At 53.2% G+C, this 22,109-nt stretch overlaps 1 protein-coding gene across 5 annotated transcripts in view; it reads right to left on the bottom strand.

Annotated features, from left to right (window-relative positions):
• Positions 1-3,125: 3,125 nt before the first annotated feature.
• The window catches only part of PTPRU (protein tyrosine phosphatase receptor type U), a 57,044-nt gene continuing 38,060 nt past the window's right edge, over positions 3,126-22,109 (bottom strand). For 2 of the 5 annotated variants that reach the window (XM_038160711.1, XM_038160709.1), the window contains 15 exons: positions 21,063-21,135; positions 20,847-20,923; positions 20,097-20,114; positions 19,272-19,308; positions 18,872-18,969; positions 18,664-18,780; positions 17,954-18,108; positions 16,521-16,656; positions 16,279-16,428; positions 16,001-16,174; positions 13,461-13,601; positions 11,893-12,018; positions 9,365-9,522; positions 8,147-8,282; positions 5,897-5,959 (listed from right to left, as the gene is read on the bottom strand). In XM_038160711.1, the coding sequence (XP_038016639.1) occupies positions 5,897-5,959; positions 8,147-8,282; positions 9,365-9,522; positions 11,893-12,018; positions 13,461-13,601; positions 16,001-16,174; positions 16,279-16,428; positions 16,521-16,656; positions 17,954-18,108; positions 18,664-18,780; positions 18,872-18,969; positions 19,272-19,308; positions 20,097-20,114; positions 20,847-20,923; positions 21,063-21,135 (1,659 nt within the window). Of the gene's footprint in view, positions 5,960-8,146; positions 8,283-9,364; positions 9,523-11,892; positions 12,019-13,460; positions 13,602-16,000; positions 16,175-16,278; positions 16,429-16,520; positions 16,657-17,953; positions 18,109-18,663; positions 18,781-18,871; positions 18,970-19,271; positions 19,309-20,096; positions 20,115-20,846; positions 20,924-21,062; positions 21,136-22,109 lie in introns of all 5 variants that reach the window. The other 3 variants (XM_038160710.1, XM_038160712.1, XM_038160708.1) reach the window with 2 other exon arrangements.

Below are 22,109 nucleotides of genomic sequence, written 5' to 3'. Positions count from 1 at the left end.
CAATTAACGTAGAAGGGCTGAGCTCTCATCATGTCCGTCAGAGATCCCCTATGGACCCCAAGGGCCCCCGGCTGCTCAGGAAGGGGAAGATAATTCCCTGCTGCTGGTAATCTGCAGAGACACCTACGACCACAGGTAAATCACGGGTTAAAGCTGTTCCACCTCTTCCAGCAGGAACACCTTCCCTGTCCTGAGAACCTCAAAGACATGACATGCAGAGGAAAGTTAAATGATTAATTTGTTTTTCTAAACCATGCCCTGAAAAAAAAAGTCAAATTTTTTAGCCAGAGGAAAATTGTTTTGGCAGCCCAGCCCTCCAGGAGCTGTTTTGGAGCTCATTTTAGTTGACTGAGTGTGCTCACACATCTGTGATTAGACACTCTACAGATATTTTTGTTAACCTCCCTATTTGAAATTCTCCCCAAACTTCCAGAGCAGAATTTTCTTGTCCAAGCATTTGTGTTTTGTATCTGTGCTGAAATACTGCCTTATAAATAGCAAGAGCTTTATCTTGACTCTAACCACCAACCTCAACTTAAAGCTAAATGCATAATTTACTGCAAATTAAACTTAATGGGACTGGAATAATTATGTTGACTTTTGGAAGTACTTAAGGATAAATACATGATTAGATATTTTGCACACCGTGAGGAAATATTTATTTCAAAATACAAATTCTTCCCATTGAGCCTTTGGATGGAACATTTAGATGTGACATGAGCAGCATAGAGATTACAGCCCAGTTAAAGCTGCTTAAACAAATTCTCCTACAGGACTTGGAGCATTGGAGCGGTGGGGAGTCTCTGGAGAGCACCGGATCATGGCTTGGGGAGATGGGCACATCCCTGCATGGGGCTCCTCAGCCTCTGCTCCCTGTGCCCACTGTGGATGAAGAGCCCTGGGCTGTCCATGGGAACAGGGTCATCCCACCCAGCCAGCCCTCCCCACATTTGTGCCCAATAAACAAACCCAGCAAGGAGGGACGGGCACCTGGCCCAGCCCCAGGGCCAGCAGTGGGGCGGGTTTGTCCCGTTCCAGCCTCCAGGCAGGCATGAGCAGCACGGCTGCTCCACAGGGCTCTGCAGGACAGGGATCAGAGCAGGGACGAGCCCAGCCTGAGCCACGGCAGCTCTTGGCCTTGCAGGGACATCCCAGGTGATAAACAGGCCCCTGGAATAAATTGGATTTGGTTTTGTTTTAATGAATTAATCTGCCAAGGTTAATCAGGAGGGTTTAACATAGCCTCCCTCAGCCCTGCTTCTGCCCTGCCCCTTGGCTCAAGACAGCTTCCAAAATGCCACATCAAAAGGAACAAGCCCAAACTTTAGAGGGCTGACGTGCCATGAGCTGCTTGGAGGGACGGGGATGGGGGCTCCAGGTAGGACCCCCACCCTGGGAAGGGTCCAGCTTCTCCTGAAGGAAAAAAGGAAGGGGAATCCCTGCCCACTATTCCTTTGACAGCCTTGGGCATGGCTCTCCATACCGGGGTGCGTGAGATCTGGGCACCCTCCTGACAACACTCCCCATGTCCTACAGAGATTTTGGGGCTGTGGGCTCTCCAGGGGCAGGATGGCCACGGTGGGGCCAGTCAGGACAAAGCTGAGCATCCTCTGGAAACACCAGCTCCTCTGGGCAGGTGGAGAGGGGTGGGACAGGGGTTCCCACCTGCCACCTCTGTAGCAACTGCTGGACGCCCCCTGGGCTGGAGCTGAACTCCCCAACACTTCCAGTGCTGTCTGTCAGCCAGGATTAGGGAAAGAACCTGTGGATGGAATGAGAATATCCAGGTCACCTCCAACAATACCATGACATTGGCTTAGGGAAATTATTACCAGCTCTACCAGGCATGTGTGCTGCAGATAACAGCACAAAGGAAGCATTGAACTGGCCAGCAATTGCCAAGAGCCAAGAGTTGGGCACTGGACACATATTTGGATTGGTTATTGACATGCAAAGTGCTCCCTGTAAGCAGCTCTGATCCATCCAGGCCTGGCAGAGCAGCAGCAGGATGCCAGTGCCTCAAGCCATGCCCATGCCAAGCTCTCCTGGTTCTGCAAAACAGGGAGAGGGGTCCCATCCCATCCCCAGCTATCCCCAAGGTTACTCACCAGGACACACTGATGAATCTGAGGTGGGACAGAAGGACCTCTCCACAGGATGAGCACCTGAACTTCTGCTCCTGTCCTGGCTCTGAGGCCCTGTTGGCTCTCTGGGCGGTCCATGCCTCTTCCAGAAGATGCAGGAATGGAGTAAAGAAGGACGCTGATGCCACCCATGCCCCTGAGCTCCCAAGGCCTTGGAGAAGCACCAAACCCAGTGGCCACCACCCTTGTCCTCACAGAACTGCTCCCATTTTTACCTTAACCAGCAACAACTCTCGGTTCCTGCTGGGAGCAGCTGCTGTCTCTCTCTTCAGTCCAGTCTGAGCCCACCCTGCCCTCCAGAACAGCTCTGGGGACACAGAGCTGAACCCCAGGGACACCCCTGCTAGGGCTGAACCCACACACCCAGAGCCCTTCCCAAAGGCAGGACTTGGTTTTAATTTGCATGATCCTCATTTTTATTATTTATCAGTAAAGTGTAATTACTGCTTCCTTCACAAGCCTTAATTAAAGATGAAAAACAATCCTGACAAGTCAATTAGATTTTTTTCCTTGGTCTCCATTAAATTAAGACTCAAGTGTTACTGGAAGTGTTTCATATCACAACACATTTAACTGAAGGCTGCTTCGTAATAAATAAATCACTGAAGACAATGCAGGAACTTTTCCTGAAGGCTCTTCTTACAACAGGATTTCATTTTCCAGCTGGGAAATGCTCTGGCGCTCTTTTTCCCCCACACCACCTCTTCCAGCAAGGGAGGAGCTCCAGCAGGAGCTGTGGGCAGCCAGGGTGGCTGGTAACCCCTGCCCAGTCCGAGATCTCCAGGAGGGCACCAACAGCAAAGCTCTGGAAGCACAAGGCCACTCCAGCTCCTCTGTGCCATGGGGGCTTTGTAGGAACCTGGCCCTGCAAATCTATTCCCAAAAATACCCTTTAAAAGATAGGGCTGAGAGAGAGGCTTTTTCTGCACCTCAGGGTTCCCCACATCACAGCTCAAAGCCAGGAAAAAACTCAAGAGGCCATCACAAATTTGGAACATTTATTTATGCAACTGATTTTCTTAAAAGGAAAGAAAGCCAAAAATAAGAATATAATAACAAAATAATAAAAAACCATTAACAACAGCTGGATGTGTGTGGTACAATCCACATCAGACATGTCCCTCCCTCAGTCCCACTGCTCCATCCTCGTCCATGGTGGAGCTGCCTCATGGTCCCAAATCCCTTTGGCACCAGCTCTGGGATGCTGCCAGCTTTTAGGATCACTTTGACTGCATATAGACAAAATTGTTCCAATTTGATGTTTTTCTTGAGTTTTAATTTTTTCCCTTTTTTTTGGTTTTGTTTTTATTTTAAAAAAGCACCACTCCAATCTGTAATACCAATAAACATTATCTATCTTAAGAACAATATTTATATTTTATATATAGATTTCTACATATATATTTCTATGTACAAGATGTCCTTGCCTCATGTCAGAGGAGCATGTCAGTAGGAGCTGGAGATAGGCTGGGTTTTATAGCACTTGGATTTCAAAATCTGCCCTTCACCAGAGATGCCCTAAAAACCCAGAAACACCCAGCAAGGAGGTATCAAAATAAAATAAAAAGGAAAAAAAATCTCGATTTTTAAACATATATACAACTTCCCCAGTCTCTGTTGTCTCTGTAGGACTAAGTAGAATTTCAGCTCTCCTCCTTTTCCTCTTTCTGGCAATACTTTACCTGCAGAGCCCTGTGGGATGCTCCCTCCCTCTGGAGCACAGGCAGGATGTGGGTGGCCCAGGCAGCAGCATCCCTCCAGCTCCCAGGGCTGGACAGCCCCCAGAGCATCCCATCCCATTCCCAGGGATTTCAGAGGCTCAGCTCAGCCATTTTCATACAAAACCAAACAATTTCTGCACCCAGCATGCAGCACCTTCCCTAGGACAGCACAGGCAGGTCGATGGAGAGATGGAGACTGGGAAAAGGACACGGGTTTATCCCAGTGTGAGTATTGGTCTAGTCAGGTACTGGTGTTACTGGACCATTTGGGGATAAAAAAGACCTTCTGGTGACAAGACAGAATGGGCATACTGCAGCTGAGACAGCAGGGATGGAAAGAAGGAAGGAATGATGTCATATAGCCCTTGGAATAAATTATTGTCAGACTGTGAATTCCTCAGGGAGGAGGTGGCAGAACCAAGGGTCTGGGATGGTGCTGAAATCCCCATCACCACAGCAGTGGCACATTGTCCAAGGGCAGAGAGGGCAGGGATGGCCGTTCCTGCTCTCTTTCACCCTTGGAAGATGGATGGAAATATCTCCTGGGTTTGCTCCTCCGGCCATTTCAGCTGTGCAGCCTTTGTGATTCCCGGGGAGAATTCCCTGCGCAATGCAGGCACGGCAGGGAAGCTGCCCCTGCCCTGGGGAGGCATGGCTGGAGGATGGGGGGAACACAGATGGGAGGTGAAGGGGGCAGATGGAGGAAGGACAGGGCTGCCCACATGAAACCTCCAGCATTTGGAGAACAGTTTCTCATCTGCTCTGCTCCATCCAAAAGTGATGGTGAAGGGTTCTGCCTGGCCCTCAGGACAGAACCAATCTCCCCTCAGTTCCCAGACCTGGATCCCTCTGGCTGCACCTTCCCAAGGCCATTTATTTTATTACAACCAGGCTGAGAGCAGAATCCCTGAAATTACCACAACATCAGATGGAAAAAGTGCCATTTCACACCCACCTGCAGCAGGATGGAGCTAAAACACCTCAGGTACCTTCAGTCACCACCCCCAGTGGCACAGGAGTGTGGGGACCTTCCCCTGTCCAGCCCCAGTGCACGGCCATGGCTTTGGCACAGCGCTTTGGCACAGCTCAGCCCAAGCCAACACCACCCCAAAATTGATCCTCCTGCCCCACCAGGTCCAGCAAAAGCCAAGAGCATCAGTGGGCAACTGCCCAGGGGTGGCATCCAGGAAGTATTGGACCCGAATTTTGAGGATTTTGCTTCAAATGCAGTGACGCACAAAGGAAGGGTTAAAAACAGACCCATGGGCCAGTGCCTGTGGGACATCAGGAAGAATTCACTGCAACAGATGGAGACAAAGGTGTGGAGACACTGGAGAAGCATCTCCTCCAACACTTTGCAACAGCACCAGGAGGATCCAGGTCAGTTCCTGCAGAGGGACATTGCATGGCCAGTGCCCCCCATGCCTCATCCCCGTCTGTCCATGGCTGGATACACAAAGGGTAGAACTCACAGAACTAAAACAAGATCAAACTCATGGTGCCAACGGGCAGAAACTCAAGAGCTCCTGGGGGGCTTTTGCTCTGGCTCAGAGTGAGTCCCTCCGAGGGAAAACCTCCGGCAGCCCCCGGGCTCCTCGAGGAGCAGCTTTAATTCTACACACAAAAGAGCAACATCTCCCAGCGTCCATCCTTCCCTGATGGGAAACAGCCTCAGCTCCTTCCGGCCTCCTCTTCCTCCCCTCCCTGGCCTCCTCTCCAGCAGCTCCAGAGACCCAGCAGCACCGCATCCCGCACACACCAACCCCAGGCTGTGATTCCAAGGAACCGGCTGAGTTGTGGGATCCACCCACCCGGACACACCCAGGGCAGGGAGGGAAGATGGAGAGTGGAGGATGAAGATGGAGAGTGGCCAACACATCTCCATGTCCTTTCGTTTCCTGGATCCCAAGTTTCCTGGTGGGTCCTTTGCTGTTTCCCTGCCCATCCCGAGCAGGGACACAGCGCCCAGCTGGGAAGCGCAGTTGGCACGGCCCCTGCACAAGCCCTTGCTGCCCCTCTCTTGACCAGGTGTTATCTGGTCTCCAGGGACTCCAGGTATTCCAGTGCTATGTCGTAGCAGAAATGGTACTGCTCCTGTTCAGAGAGATAAGAGAGGGTGTTACGATCCGGAGGGAACTGTTTCCCAAAGCTGTGAGGAAAAACATGTGTCAACAGCCCTAAGGAAACACCTGTCAGCCTGTTGGGGCCCCCTGACAGTTCTACTGAAGCCACAGCCAGGACAAACTCCACTCTTGGCAAGCGACCCCCACTGCTGGGGCAGGGGCATGGTGCCCCAGATCCAACAGCTACACACACCCTGAAATCCAGCATTCTGGGGACACACAGCACCTTCACCTGCCCCAAGGGAGGAACCAGGACTGCAACATCCCCTTACTGTAAAAATGCCTTTATTCACCACCCCAGGTACAACCAGCAGTGGGGGCTCAGCAACTTAATCACCTCAGTGACTGACATGTGTCAATCAAATGGTGGAAGAGACGTGGGAACAATGGAGTTGGGGGTCAGAGGTGTCCACAATAAAACCTTAGGCAGGAAATCAGGGTGTTTTTGTTTCGGAGTTCAGCAGAGGCTGGAAAAGGGGAGAGCAGCCAGGCAAATATCCATGGTTGGAGTGGATGGAGATGCCCTGCCCTGGCTGCCAGGACATTCCTTTATCATAAATTCTCTTGCCCAGCAGGACCAGGCTCCCTCTCCCATCTTTTTGTGAGACATCCAGTGATTGTGTCAGCATCCTCCCACCCTTCACTCCCTGTCGTCAGCTGCACAAAGGGAAAGGCCAGAGTGGCTGACTTCTGGTTTTGTAACAAAAATCCCTGAACTGGGGCTTGTGAGGGCAGGCTTATCCATCCCTGTCCTCCTTTCCATGACCCGTTCCCATGCTCTCCCACCCTCATGCAACTGACAGCAAAAAATCCTCAGGAGAGCTCCAACCATGGCAGTGCCCATCCCAGGAGAGCAAAACCCCAAACAAATCAGGATTTTGGTGCTGCTACAGTCACTGGGACATCAGGTGGGAGTGCTCTGAGTGTGACAGCAGGGAGGGAGAGGGAAGAGCTCATCTCCCCATATCCTGGCCACAGGATGGGGTTTGGAGCCTGAGCACTGGCACGAAAATCCTGTTATCCCACACGGGTGGGTGGCCATGGGATCCCAGGTGGGAGCGGGCAGCGGGGGAGAAGGAGTTCAAAGTGAGGAGGCTGTGGCAGCCCAGATTAAAAGCACATAATGCTTTTTGGATTAAGGAAAGGGATTGTCTCCGTGTATCATCATGTAAAAATAACCCCCAGGGCAAACAGAGGGGGAAGAGGCGCAGGCAGCAGGAAGTGCTCTCCTGGCCTGAGCTCTTTACACCAGGCATGGATCTGGCCTCCTGGTGACTCTGGGAGATTGAGATTCCCAGAATAGCCAGTTCAGGTTCATTTGAGGCAGGAGGAGGCATGTGTCCTGATGGGAAATCTTACCTTTTTTTAATACCCTTGCAATTTAGCCCAATGGGTCTGGTGGCTTCATGCTTGTCACATCAAATTTCCATTATCTGCATCCCTCCCCCTGCTCCCTCTCCTTCTCCTCTGCTTTTAATTCCTAATGCAAATCACATCCCCTCCTCAAAACCATTTCATTTTGCAACTTAGGGATTTTATAATCCAAACAGGGTAAACATTTCCAGCTGACTTGCTTTTAAAACATCATGAGGCACCTGGATGCCTCCACCACAGGGACAAACAAGTGCCCGCTCCCTCCCCTGTTCCATCATCAGGGGCCTGAATTAGGGCAGGGGCTTTTTGCCCTGACCTGCTGCCAGCTCCAGCCTCCTCCTCAGGACACATCACTCCACTGCTGCTCCTAGCAGCTTGTGCACCCATTCATTTCACTCCAAGTGCTGCTCATTCCCTTTCATATTTCTGACAGAAATTTACCTCACTCCACACCAGCGCTACTCCCAAGGCCACAAATTTTCCAAAGAACTATATTGCATCCCGTGGGTTAACGTGACTCTGCCTTACAGCTCCTGGGGAGGATGTCCAACAATCCCAGCACTGACTCCAAGGCTGTGCTGGCACAGCAGGATGAAGACGAGCCCAAGGCTCCTTTGAGGAGCTGCCTCACTTCCTAGCCCACCCCAGCACAGTGCTGGTGTGAGGATGCCCATGATGCTGATCAGGGTGGAAAAGGCAGTGTTTTGGGAAGTGAGCATCCCCAGCACATCTCCTCCATGCCAAGACCAGAAGCCAGGGTGGACAGGGAGGGTCTGGTGCTTACCAAGGTCTCCACCATATTTGGTTTGTAGTTGCGGAGGGTCTTGGCAGCAAAGAAAACATCTGCCATGTTGTGATACTTGATCATCTCCAGGATCATGGTAGAGGCACAGAAGGTGCCACTCCGGCCACCTCCATTCCTGGTAGGACAAACACACATGTCAGGGCTGAGAAGGTAGCATTAGAGCATCTCCCTGCTCCCTCCAAGTCTCCCTTTCTCTATCCAACCCTACATCCCAGGGGATGTCCCAGAGCAGAGGCTTGTACCTGTACCTGCCCCATGGGGTGGCAGGACAATGATCCTGCCCTCTAACCCTCGCAAGAGCATGAAAACACCCTTTTGGATTACCAAGTCTGGATCTTGGACATTTGGGGTCTGGTCCCAGCCCTGCCATGGATCAACTTCTTGTGACCTTGGGGAAGCTGCCATGTCCCTCCTGCCCTGCGCAGGGTGACCCTGCCTGGTGACACCATAGTGCTGCTGCCTAGAGGAACTGCCCCACAATCCACACAGGGCACTGAGAACCTCTCCAAATCCTGGGCTGAACCCCTGTTCCCACACCACCACACCTGAAGCCTGACAGCAATGGGAACATGGGAGAGGAAGAGAGAACACAATGCCAGAGCTTTATAAAGCATGTTCCCAAATTATCCTTCAGCTAACGAAGATGGACAAGGCTGTAATTAGTTTTTGATTAAAGGCTTGCCTGCTGTCTTTCCCCATCTGTGAATGTGCTGGGTCCCATCCGAGGGGACACACATGGTGTTCATGAGCCAATCCCACTGGGAGGACAGAGGTGGACAGGGCTTGGAGCAACCTGAGGTGTCCCTCCCACTGGAACAAGATGAGTTTTAAGGTCCCTTCCCAGCCAAATCACTCCATGATTCTGTTTCCCCCCACAATGAGCAGCAAGCGATGGGAGTGGCACAACTCCTGCCACGTCCCTTCGGAGCCTGTTACACACACAGGATTCGGGGACAGGGCTGGGACCTCTGCCAAGGGTGGGGGACCAGCACAAAGGGCAGGTTGGTGTCACCCCTGCTGAGCATCCATCTCATGGAGGAGGTGACCCAAAATGCATGTTGTGGCAGAGGTAGCCCCATCTGGGGACAAAGTTACCCCAGTGAGGGCTTTGTGAGCATCTCCAGGCAGTGCTGTGGACATGGAATCTGGAGGCATTTCTCCCCCGGCAGAGCCTGCTCCTCCCCAGCTGACACTTACAAGCAGTGCACCACAGTCCTGCCATCACCACTTTCCTTCTGCCACCTCTCCACCTGGGCCAGGAGGTGCAGGAAGGACTTCTTGGAGTCCGGGGTGTCTCGATAGGCTGACCAGCGCAGGTACTGGAAATGCCGGACCATCAGGTGCCCCTCCTGCAACTGGAAAAGTAAAACTCATCAGCTGGAACCCATGGGCTGCCCTCATTTGCCTCCACTGGAGATCTGACAGAGGGCAGGAGATGTTTGATGGAGGGAAGGAAGGGTTTGCCATACATGGACAGTAGAGGCAGAGAGGAAAACCCTTTCCTGCTGCTTTAGCATGGATGGTTCAGCCCTGGCCTCAGCTCACACTCATTCCACCACCCCATCCCACCCAGGAGAACTCCACTGTCATGGTTTATTCGACCTCACAGCATCTTGGGCTCTCTCTGTATCTCCCAAAATCTGCTCCCAGGCCCCTGAGCCTCCCCGAGGCTTCTCGATCACACCTTCCTCTTTGCATACCCAAGATCCACGGGATGTGGTTCTGTTGTGCTCGCTGTAAACCAGGAGGCTGCTGAGAGGCTGCCATGGAAGCGGGAGCTTAATACCTGGTAATCTGGTTAGTTTGGAAATTTAATCTGGTTAGCTGGATCCAGGAGGAGGATTACATCCATGGCGCTCAGCAGAATTTAGCAGGGCAGATGTGGGAGTCCTGCTCAGGAGCACCCGGAGCATGCCGAGTACGGGATGGGATGAGGCCACGTCAGCCGCCCAGACAACCTGCTCACGTGCGGGGAGCAGCTCATGTGCGGGGAGCACGTGGAGGAGAAAGGGGGAGTCAGGGCCAGACGGGGGCTCAGGCACAGACGGGGAACACTCAGCTCTGGAGGGCTCCATCCAGTTTCAGGTGCCTGCTGAGTGGGATGAGCACCAGACCTTCTCCACCCAGCAGGACCAGGTGTTCCTGTGGGGGAGTTGGTATACCTTGGGACTGAGAACTGGGGGCATTTGGTGTCCACTCTAACCTGGACATTTCAAACAAGGGCTTTTCTAAACCTTTTTGGGAGCTTTCCTGAACCTTTCTGGAAGCTCTGATGTGAGCTGGTGATGTGCCTGTGATGGCCTGACCACCCTAGGCTCCAGTTTTTGCTTCCAGCTGGAAGCCAGGAAGGCAGAGGAGGAAGAGGAAACAAATGAATGGAGTTAAAACAGAGGAAAACTCCTTTGACAGCCTGGGAAAGAAAGTTTTGGGATCTGCTTTGAAGTGAGGTGAAAGCTCTGGGCACTTGCGACACCCCCAATGCCCATCTTCATTCCAGCAAGGCTTGGCACAAAGTGGCTCCATGTGTTTCCCAGCCCTGCTCCAGCAATCTGCTCCCTGGAGGAATCTCCTCGTCGATCCAGAGATTTCCATCACGCTGCATTTTAATTTAGCCCGGAGTATATCCTACCACCTGAGAGCTGAACATATTTGGTGTAGGATTTTGTGCTGACACCCAGGAAATGCCAGATGCTCCCTCGGGGAGCGTGAACCAAAACCCTCTTTGTGTTAAGAGTTCAGATAATCAGGATTTATCTCCTCTGGCCCCGGCCACCCTGCCAAAGCACCTTCCCAGCCAGGCCGTCAGCCAAGCCACATGTTCCCTTCCAAGCTCCCTAATTCCCATCTGCCCAGTGACCTTCACTGGTGCACTGGCCTCAGCCTCTTGGCAACCATTAGGAGTTTAAAGACATCAGGGATGCCATCTCCTCCCAGCTGGCATTTGTAGGTAAATCAGCTGCTTCTTTCTGTGTACAGCTCTGCATCACCACATCCTTTTCCTGCTGCCCTGCACTTCTCTTCTTTCAAGGCAAGCTTAACCAGCCATGCAGCACTGACAAAGGGTAACAATCTGTGTGGATCTTCTCATCCTGCAGGGAAAGGGCTCTGCTGATGCCAGGGGAGCTGCTGTGCCCATGTGAGGAGTGTCCATCCTGTGCTATGTGTGTGGCAGGGCAAAGATGGAGCTTCAGGCAGGAGGAGAAAGGTCTTCCAGCAGTTTTTTAAGACCTTTCAAGGAGCTGTGAACTCCAGAAAGGCTGGATGGAGCAATGGCAATTTTACAAGTTCCTCTCTGGCAGGAGGAAAGCTGAGGCTGTCTCCTCTGCAGGAGCTGAGTTAGGCTGGAGACCCCAGCAGTCAGGAAGGATCCTACTGCTCTCAACAACTCCCTGAAATGTTGAAGCCAGGTGGGCTCAGTCTCTTCTCCAGTGTAACAAGTGATTAAAAAAGAGAAAACAGCCTCAAGCTGCATCATAGGAAATTTAGATGGGGTATTAAGGGAAAATTTCTCCACCAATAGAGTTGTCAAGCCCTGGCACAGATTGCCCAGAGAAGCTGTGGCTGCCTCTGGATCCCTGGAAGTATCAAAGGCCAGATTGGATGGGGCTTGGAGCAACCTGGGATAGTGGAAGGTGTCCCTGTCCATGGTAGGAACAACATGGTTTTGAAGTTCCTTTCCAACCCAAAGCATCCTGGGATTCTGTAACTCATATACAGCAGCTCACCCGTGTGATGTTCTGGACTCGGAAGAGCCGGGACACGATGTCCTCATCCGCCACCCCTGAGATGTATTCCACCTCCATGGGGCCGTAGTGCTGGAGCCCTGGCTCGGGCCAGTACTGCAGGCAGGGCTGTGGAGAGAAGCAGACTGGAAATGAGGGCTGGGACACAGGGAAGGGCATCAGGAGACCCCCGTGAAGGGAGCAGCTGGTGCTGGACCCTGAGGGGCTGCTGGCACAGGGTGGCCCCAGGGTGGGGTGCTGGACCACAATGCCATTTCTCATTCAGAACATCAATGGCTGGAGGATCGCCCAGCTTATTGAGGGATCAGAGATGAAAGGTCAGGTCCACCCCCAGCACCCACACAGCCCCCTCACACTGCATGGACACAGGAGCTGGCACTGCCTGGAATGGACACTGCTGTTCCAGGAGGATGCAGGATGGGCTGTGCCCCAGTTCCGGCACAGACCTGATCCTGCACAGCAACATGGCAGGGCTGGGCTGCTCCCAGCTGGCTCTCAAGCCCTGCTGGTTTTAGGAGCCACTCTGCCACCAGCAGTGACAGCAACATGGGATGTCAGTGCTCCTCATCCCATGGCCAGGACATCTCACCAAGTAAAAAGCAATCCCAGCCTGCATCTCTGGGGAGCAACTCCCCCTCCCTGTGTCCATCATGGCACTGATGGATGGCTCAGTCCCTGGAGCATGGGTGAGATTGTTTTCACAGTGTGACAGCTGGGAAACCAGCACCGACACAAAATATATGATGTTTGTCACCACACTTTCACAGGGCATTTAGCAATGCAGGTCAGTCACGGCCTGGGCCTAACTGCACGGCAAACGTGTCTCAGGAATAATTGGTTATTAATAGGGGCTATAAATCTCTGAGATCTCTGAGCCTTCCAGACTCAGAACTATAATTTGGATATTAAAACTTCCCTTGGCAAGGCGTAGTTCAAGTGAGGGCTGTACCCTCAAAGTCACCTTTTGGAGCTGCCTGCTGGAAAGGTTGATTTATTACCTGTTGGTCTTATACCAGTAAACATTTATGATCCAGCTAAATATTGTAACCCAGACAGCCCTGAAGAACAGATGGCGAGAGAGAGGCTGGGCTGAGTAATGAGAAAAAATGGCAGAGGGAAGGGAAGGGATTCTGTCCCTCTGCCCTGCTCAGGTGAGACCCCACCTGCAGAGCTGCCTCCAGCTCGGGGAACATGGACCCGTTGGAGCAACGTCAACACCAAAGCAACGTCAACACCAATGCAACATCAACTCAAAGCCAACACTACACCAATGCCAACACTATGCCAACGCAACATTAGTGCAACACCAACACCATGCATCCAGGCTGGGCTGCTGTTCAACACCTCTTTGGCTCCAACTGGCCAGCTCTGTGCTTATGGGAGACAAATCCTGAGTGCTGCATACAGGCCCGTGTCCCCTTGCAGAGGAGAAATTGCTGAGTGAGCAAGGCAAGGGGCTGCAGCACTGTCAGGGCACTGGGGACAGAGCAGAACAAAGCCACTCATGGGGACAGAGCAGGACAAAGCAGTCCTAGGGCAGCAGCACTCACCCAGGCGGAGTTGGACTGGTTGAGCTGGTTGAGCATGACAATGGAGGTGCAGCCGTAGTCGTACACCAGCCGCCAGAAGTCGGTGGTGGTGTTCTGCAGCGGGTGCAGGGTGACAATGAAGGCAGCACTCTTGGTGTAGCTCTGTGGAGAGGAAAGACAAGCACCAGTAAGGACACGGTGGTGACACTGGAGCCACTGTTGTCACACTCCAAAGAATCAGTGTAACGGATGAGTGGGACCAAAACCCTCTTCTCCATGCCTGAGCAGAGCTGGTCTCTCTGGCACAGCCTCAGTTCCTCCATGCTCTGGTGATGGGGAGATCCAAGTGATCCCTGCCCTTGGTGAGGATGAAAACACACACATTTTGCTCTCACAGGAAAGAGTATTTTGCATAAATAACTAGGGAAAATATGCCACCTTTGAGCAAAGAACAGGCCGTGGATCCCACAAGACTCCAGACCCCAGCTCTGCACCTGGCCCTGACTGGAAGTATCACCCACAGCATCACCCCCACCCACAGCACCCCTCTGAGAGCAGCAGAGAGAACCACTGACCTGGGCTCAATTTTTTTTTTTTGTGGGGAGGAAGAAAACTCCCCAAAAAAAAGATCCTAGAGTGTGGCTGCAGCTCTCTTCACAGAGAGCTGCAGCCACACTCTAGAACTTTCCCAGGAAAAATCCTGGGGAAGGCAATGAGAAAGCTGAGAGAAAGAGAAAAACAATTCTTATCTCTATTTGTTGCGCCTGTTGTTTGGCACATGTGGAATGTGTTATGGAGATTGTTTACTGAAGAGGGATTTCTTAATTGGACACTGGTGATGGGTGTTTTAGATTGATTGACCAATTAGGTCAAAGCTGTGTCATGACTGTCTGAAAGGGTCATAGGATTTTCTTTTAGTATTATAGTATAGTATAATATAGTACAGCTTAATAAAGCATTTGTTCAGCCTTCTGAAATCATAAAGTCGATGCACGCTATTCCTGCGTCAGGGGCTCCCTGCAACAATACTAGAGATTGCAAGAAGAAGTGGGAGGGAAGGAAATTAGTGTATCTCTGGTTTGTGCTTTGAACAAGATACATCCCCTTGGTCATCCTGCTGCTGGTTTGCCAAGGGACAGCTGAGCTCAACACCGCATCAGGCACACTTAAATGAACACAGTTTGGCTCAAGCCTCTTCAGACACAGAATCAGCACAGCTCTCTGCTAATGGGGGTCCTCTGCCTGCTGCAGGACCTCCTGATTGAGCTCACAGAAATTACCTTATTGAACCATTCCCATGGCCCTGTCCATGGGCAGCAGTGAGACCCCAGCACTCAGCAAGAGCTTTCCAATTCAAGGAGGGGTACAAGAGCAGCAGGGGGAAAGAGATTTCACCACGTGTTGCCCAGGCTTGCCTTGGCACCCTCCTCTTGGCACAGGTGTAAAGTGACAGCAGGGTGTGGAGCAGGGCACGGCTCCACTGGCATCAGCACCACTGACGGGTGGCACAGGCCAAGCTGATCTGACAGATGGACAGACTGACTAAGCAAATGACTTTAGCACTTAGAGAATGAGACCTTTTTTTTTTTACCCGAAGAGGGAAATAGGTTTTGTCCCTTCAGCAAGAATTTCACCCAAAGAGCTTTGTCTGTCTATAAAAAATATTTCATTCACTGACCCTTTAGCAGAGATTAAGGGAGGCTCAGTGATGCATAAAGATAAAATGGATATGCAAACAGCAAGCAAGCTGGAAACAAAACTCCCATCCCACTGCAGCACTATGAGAGCCACTCCCCACCACAGCAGCTCACTCTGCTTTACAAACTGCTTTTGCTGTGGGAGCAGGAATCAGGGAGATGGGATCTGCACAGAGATCTAGCAGGATAAATCACTCACAGCATGGAAAACATAAGGCTCAGCCTGGTGCCAGCACTCAGCTGCGACCAGGAGGGTCTGGGGAAGATGCCTGAGGTGTGTGGGGCTCTGTGCTGCCCATGCAAAGCATTTCAAGGAAAGGGAAATGGGACTGGTGATGAATGACCTCATCCCTCAGTGTGGGCTTGGAGCCTGCAGCATCCTCTGTTCTGCTTTGCGATCATCAGCCCCTAGGAGATAGCTTTGTCACCACGGGGTCCTTTCTGACTGCATCAGGGGGATACATGGTGGCTCTGGGAGAAGTTCAGAGCCCCCCCAGTTGCATCAGGAGGGGCAGGAGGATCACGGGGTGGGGGGGCTGGCAGCACATGGGGGGCTTAATGCCACCAACCCCCCAAAAGCTTCCTCTTCCTCCCCTGCTCCACTGTCACTGCAAAATGCTGAAGTCCCTCAGTGCTTGGCTCATGAAAGCACGAGAAAAGCTCTTGCAGGGTGCTACTACACATAAGAAGAGGTGCAGAGCCCTGTTACAGCATCCCAACCCTTCCCTCCCTGCACACAGCTGCCACGAGCCTTCCTGCCCATGTGCAAAATGAAGCCACAAATCCAAACCAAATGATGTTTTGCCATGAAAAGTTGCCTGAGCCCACAGGAAGCAGCCCCTTCCCTCCCCAGGGAACACTCACGTCAGTTAAGGCCGCATTGATGTAGTTGTTGCTGTCTCCATCCACGGAGATGAGGAAGGGCAGGCATCGGTCGGGCGGCAGGACATCCATGCTGCGGTTGCGCTCCCGGTTGCGGGGCAGGAGCGCAATGCTGCACTCCTCCACATCCAGGTGTGGGGTCACCGAGTTCAGGGTCTGCAGGTACACAGGTCCTCCTCAAAGCCCTGCCTCGCCCCAGTAGGGGTGGGCACCGGGAGGGTGAGGACAAGGGGGAGTTGCAGACGTTTTTGGACGCTCACCTGGAACTCCTCCCGCAGCTGCGAGGAGTTGCTCTGCGGCTCTATCCTCACCATCTCCTTGTAGGTGGGCTTGAACTCGCTGGCAGGGATGCTGGTCTCCCCACACAGACAGGCCTCCAGGATGGCGTCGTGGATGAAGATGTACTGCTCCTTTGGGGAGGAGAGGGGACGGGGCTGAGCCTGCAGAGCCAGCTGGTGACAGCAGCCCCAGGTGTCTGCAGCTGTCCCCGACATCCACTCACCTCCGTCTGGATCATGTTGATCCTCCGCGAGCAGAGGGTCTTCACGCAGTTGTAGATGTCCACGACGCCCTCGCACTCGGCCATGTCCAACATCACATCCAGGACAATGTAACAGCCAGTCCTCCCCGTGCCAGCACTGGGGATGGATGGGGAAACAGCAAACCCATTCCCAGTCTGTGCTGGCATCCACACACTGCCCAAAAGGCCGCTGGGCACCGAGCAACACCTCTGTGGGCAAGGGCTCAAAATCTTGTACCTGGAGCCCCGCAGGGCTGCCAGGACCTCACACACCTCCAGAGCCTGGTTTAGACTTAAATCTGCCCAAACACCCCTGCTGCAGCCCCAAGGGTGTGTGGTCAGGTGGGCACCCACAACAAAAGCTCATTTTTAATTTAAGACAGCAGAACACATGGTTTTTGCAACAAAACCAACAAGTAAACTATCTAAGTGCCAACAGTCCCCTGGGATCCCAGCCCAAAAGCACCAAGGAGGGCTCAGCTCCAAGCCCTGAGAGAGCAGGGAGGCTCCCCTGGCATGAGCAGGTCTGGATGCACAAGGTGAGACCCTCAGGGTAAGGCTAAGCCCACCAGGGTACCCAGAGCAAGACCAGCAGTGGTGACATCCCAGGCCCTGGCATGGCTGGAGTCACAGTCAAAGACCTTCTGTGCCCTGACACACCCCTCCCAGTGATGTGTCAGGAACAGAGCCACCCCCCTGTTCCTTTCCTACAGAGTCTTTTCCAGTGAAATACTAATTTCTGGGGCTGATGAATCACTCGTCATGATTATCAGTGATTACAGGCTATGGGCACTAATCACACTGGCTGGTGAATGAACGCTGATGAGGCAGTTGACAGGGAGAAATCAAATAAAAAAATAAATAAAAAAAATCCCTCCCACTCATCAGCTCCTCCTGGTTTGCCCAGTGGAGGAAAAGCCATTAGCCCATCATGTGAGAATGCCTGCTCAGGGCACAGAGAGCCACCAAAGCTGCTCAGATGTATCACTCCCAGCTCTGGCATCCCAGTGGCTGAGCCCTGCAGGGACAGGCCTGTGGGTAACCCTAGGAACGGGGCTGTCCTGCTGCCCCTCCCGCCTCTCCCTTCAGCCAGACCTCCGCGTCCTGACCATCAGCAGTGCTCAAGCTGCCCATTGGTGTTTCACCTTTGCCCACTGGGACAGAGCTGTCACCAGTAAAAGGCTGGGGCAGCTCCAAAACAGTGCTGCTCCCTGCTTGTCCCCCTGGACCAGCCCCTGCTGCCACCAGCCCAGTGGTGACATTTCAGAGACAGATGCCATCTCAGAGGGACATCAAGGCCAGGTTGGACAGGGGTTGGAGGAATCTGGACTAGTGGAAGGTGTCCCAGCCCGTGGTGGGGGAATGAGCTTTAAGGTCCCCTCCACCCCTGCCTGTCACACGTGCTCTGCCCCCACCTGCAGTGGATGACGATGGGGCCGGCGTCGGGTGGCGTGGACGCCTTCACCCTGCGGATGAAGGCCAGCAGCCCTGTGGCGTGGTAGGGGACACCATGCTCGGGCCACGACATGAAGTGGAACTGCTTCACCTCGTGCCGGGCTGAGTAACCCCGCTGCAAAGGAAGGGTGAGAGGGCAAGGTCACTCAAACACTTGATTTTCTCAGGAATCCAGGATTTTGCCAGCTCAGCCCCCAGGCAGATGGACCACACAGCAGTCACATGCTTGGAGCCCCACAGCTCTTTCCTCTTGGCTGCAAGAGGGTTAAAAACCACCAAGGAGAAAAAGGAGGAGGTGGCAGCAGCCTCAGGTGTCCCTGCCCTGTAACCAGACAGTAATTTGACATTCCTGTAGATTAAGGGGCAAATTGCACTGGCTCCATCTCCATGCAGCAGAGTGACGGCTACATCACCTCCAGCCCAGAGGAGAGGAACGCATCCTTCACCCCCACCACACTCACACGAAAATTAAACACTCACTCACTGTCCAAACGAAGGTGGGACTGAGCTGCTCACCCGGCACAGGGTGCAGAGCCAGGGAAAAGGCAAAGGAAGGAGCAACTGGAGACCCCATATTGGGTTAAATAAACAGGATACTTGTAAATGCCAAGCTGTGCAGTGTGAGAGGCACCCGAGGGGGGGCTGTCCCTGAGGCAGGGCAGGGCCGTACCCTCTCAAGGGCGAAGGTGCGCACAGCGTACTCAGCCAATGTCTCTGACTCCACCAGCGTGATCTTGATGTCCCCGTACATCTCGGAGTCATCCGGCCAGTACTTGGAGCATTTCACCTGCAAGGAGAGCACAGGATGGGGGCTAAGCTCTGCAGAGGTGGCTTCCAGCAGGGATGGGATGGCATGGCATTGGAACAGGGATGCTTACCCGGCCCACCTCAACAAGCTTGGTGATCATCACAATGCTGGAACAGTGCTCCTGCCACACCATGCGCCAGAAGTCGTACACCATCTCCTGCTTGGGCCCTGTGGGACACAGTAAAAGCCCCCACGGATGGATGGGCACCACCAGCAGAACCCAGCCCTGGCTGTGGCCCAATGCCACCATGTCCCCCCTCTTGCCTCTGAGGCACAAACAGCTCCACAGCATCTCACAGCCCTTTCCCCCAGGGCTGTGCAGGGCCAAGGAGAGGCAGAAGGGGTGGGAGCAGCTTCACATTGGCCCCTTCCCTTCCTGCTCCTGCAAGGTTTAATCCCACCAGGAATAAAACCTGGCTGCTACACAGGAGGTGAGGAACCACTGGCTGAGAGGGCAGGGCATGACTCACCTTGTGTGGCTATGAAGTGGTTGGACCTGTGGTAGCCCTGCAAAGGAAGCAGAGACATCACTCCCAAGCTAGGGCACAGACCCTTAGACACTTCCCAGCCACCCAACTGGTAGAAATTCCCCACAGCCACTGGGCCAGGTCCTGCAAGTCCACTGCAGGAGGAGGAGGTGGTTCAGCAGCCATCCCACACTCAGTACATCCTGTCCTGGGACGGTGCATCTCCTGCATCCCACAAGAGGTTCATGTAATGCCCAACCCACACCCCTGGTCTGCAAAATCCTTTATCAGCACCTTGAGGGATCCACAAGCTCCACTCCAGCTCCTGCTGCCACCCCATTGCTGCCAGGAGAGCCCCATTAGTGACCTCCTGCATTGCACAGCAGCCACCTGGTGCTGAGACAGCCCCACTCCCCTCCTTCATCCCAGCTGCTCAACCCTTAACAAGGACATGTCCAAGAGCACATTCCAGCCAGGCTACTGCCAGAGGGACTGTGAACACAGTGTCCCACACCCTGGCCACAGGTCCAGCAGAGTTAAACCACACCACACGCATGGAGGTGACAGTGGCTTCTCCATCCCCTGTGGGTCTTTTCACAGGGGATTTTTGTGGGTAAAATTCTACCTCTTCTCAGAGCATACGGGCCCTGCTTTCCATGCCCCAGTGCCACACAGACCTTGCTTTCCCATTCCCGGGACATTCCCAGGTTTATGGACACATTTTCCCAGCCTGCCTCTCCCTGATGGTATTTAGACCACACTGCCCAGGGTGAGGCCTGGCAGGAGGTGGGAGCAGAGAAGGGAGGAGAGGGGGAAGAATCTACTTACTTCTCGGTTAATCCGAATCTTAACGATCCCATTGGGACACAGAATTGAGAGAAAAAGATCAGAGATATTAGTGAAGCACAAAGCAGAGAGGGGTTAGAGCACCTGCCCTGGAGCAGGCCATGGAAAGACAGGGCAGAAAGGACACAGGGGACAGGGACAGGCTGAGGGACACTGTTTGGGCACTGGGATCAGGCCACACTGACAGACAACGCCCTCTGGGCAGGAGGGAAAAGAGGGATTTGCTGCTGCTTCCAGGAGATGTTGGAGCCTTCCTGCAGCTGCTCTGGTCTCAGCATTGCTGGAGGTGGCAGGGGACATCGCTCTTGGGGACACTGCTCTCAGAGGACACTAGGGCTGGGCTCTGCCCAGATTCACACACACCAGCAGGATCGAGGGGTACTCCAGTGTGAGCCCCAGATGGTCCCTTGATGCTCTCAACCTCTGCATCCCCCACCCAAGGAGAGGGAGATCCACGGCCACATGAGCAGGTGAGGGGGAAGAGGGTAGAAAAGCTGAGAGGGAATGAGAAGGAGGGACAGAGCAGAGCAGAGAGAGATGCAACAAGCAGAAACTGCTGATGAACACAAATAAATCAGGCAGGTCTTTCATGATGTGTTCCAGGGATGCACTGACCAGCCCATGCTGGGCTGTCCAAAGTCCTCCAAATGCTGCTGGACAAACCCTGAGAGGCCACAGGAAGCTCGTGTTGCAGCCCAGAGCCCCATGGACACAGGCCCTGTCCCCACTTACGTCGATGTAGTTGGCGTTGATGTAGTCGGAGTTGGGGTCACCCAGCAGCGGGTGCAGCTTCACGCGGTGACGGTCATCTGGGGAAAGGGGACAAGGAACCATCAGTGCCTGCTCACCCACCAGGGCACCCTGGGCAATCACTCTGGCCCAGGAACCTGCAGAACGTGTGATTCTGAAGCTGTTTGGGGTGTCTAAGCCTTTGCTAAAGGCACTCACATGTGGACACATGATCCTGTCTCCCTTTGGTCTTGTCCTTCTTCTTTGAAGCATCCCAGCCTTCAAAGAAACTCTGTAAGGAAAAGATGGACATCTCAAGCTGAGAGCAGGACTGGGGTTCCCCCAGCTCCAAAAGCTCCCTGGGGAGCAGGACAGACAGGGTGGTCCCTCCACCCTGACACCTGGCTCCTGCAGCCTTATCTCCACCTCCGCAGCACGCTCTGCCAGCTACACACTCCTGTTACATCCACAAAACAGCCCATTTTCCAGCCAATTACAGACTGCCTAAGTTTGTTTTTTTTTCCTAGGGTTGGTTGTAGTTTTTTTTTTTTATTCCTAAACGTCCCCAGCTCCTTTCTCTCCCCAGCACAGAACAGGTTTGTGTGTAATAACAGTAGCATTCATAGATTGGCGTAAGAGGTGGAAAGTGGAAGGAAATTACATGTTTTCTCCCCTCCCATAATATCTGAGTGCTTTCAAATGACTAGTTCCAAGAACATACAGCAGCTTTTCAAGGAGCACTAATGATTATCGCAAGCCCTGGTTTGTCCAATGTGTGAAAGGCGGGGGAGAGCTCCTGCTCCTGAAACAGCTGAGCATTAAACAGTAATTTCACTGGGAAATTTCAATCTCCAGACCTGTGGGACACTGAGGAGTCAGGAAATGACCCCGCTGGCTGTGCTGAGGCAGACTTGTGAAATAACCTGCTCTGTTATGAGTGCTTTGACCTGGCCAGATGGGATGGACATGATGCCACCAACAACTCTTGGGAAAGAAATCCCTCTCCTGGCATCACCCTCCCCAGCATCCTCTCCCCAGGGTCTTCATGGTCTTGGAGCTGCCAGACTGCAGAGGATTTGCTTGTTCTTAGGCTATGGCCATGCTTATCACAGGCCAAGTATGCTGGAGAGCAGAAGGTGACGCGGTGATGCCCAGGGAAAGGAAAGGAAGGAGCAGGCCTGGCCCATGCAGGAGAGATGGGATGACGCACTGCAGACAGGGCTGGCCAGGCTGGTTTGGCTCATCTCAGGGACCGGCTCAAGCTGA

The sequence above is a fragment of the Motacilla alba genome, chromosome 23 (assembly GCF_015832195.1).
Source record: "Motacilla alba alba isolate MOTALB_02 chromosome 23, Motacilla_alba_V1.0_pri, whole genome shotgun sequence".
NCBI lineage: Eukaryota > Metazoa > Chordata > Aves > Passeriformes > Motacillidae > Motacilla > Motacilla alba.
The sequence above is the reverse complement of the archived record's forward strand: the minus strand, read 5'-3'. Positions and strand labels throughout refer to the sequence as shown.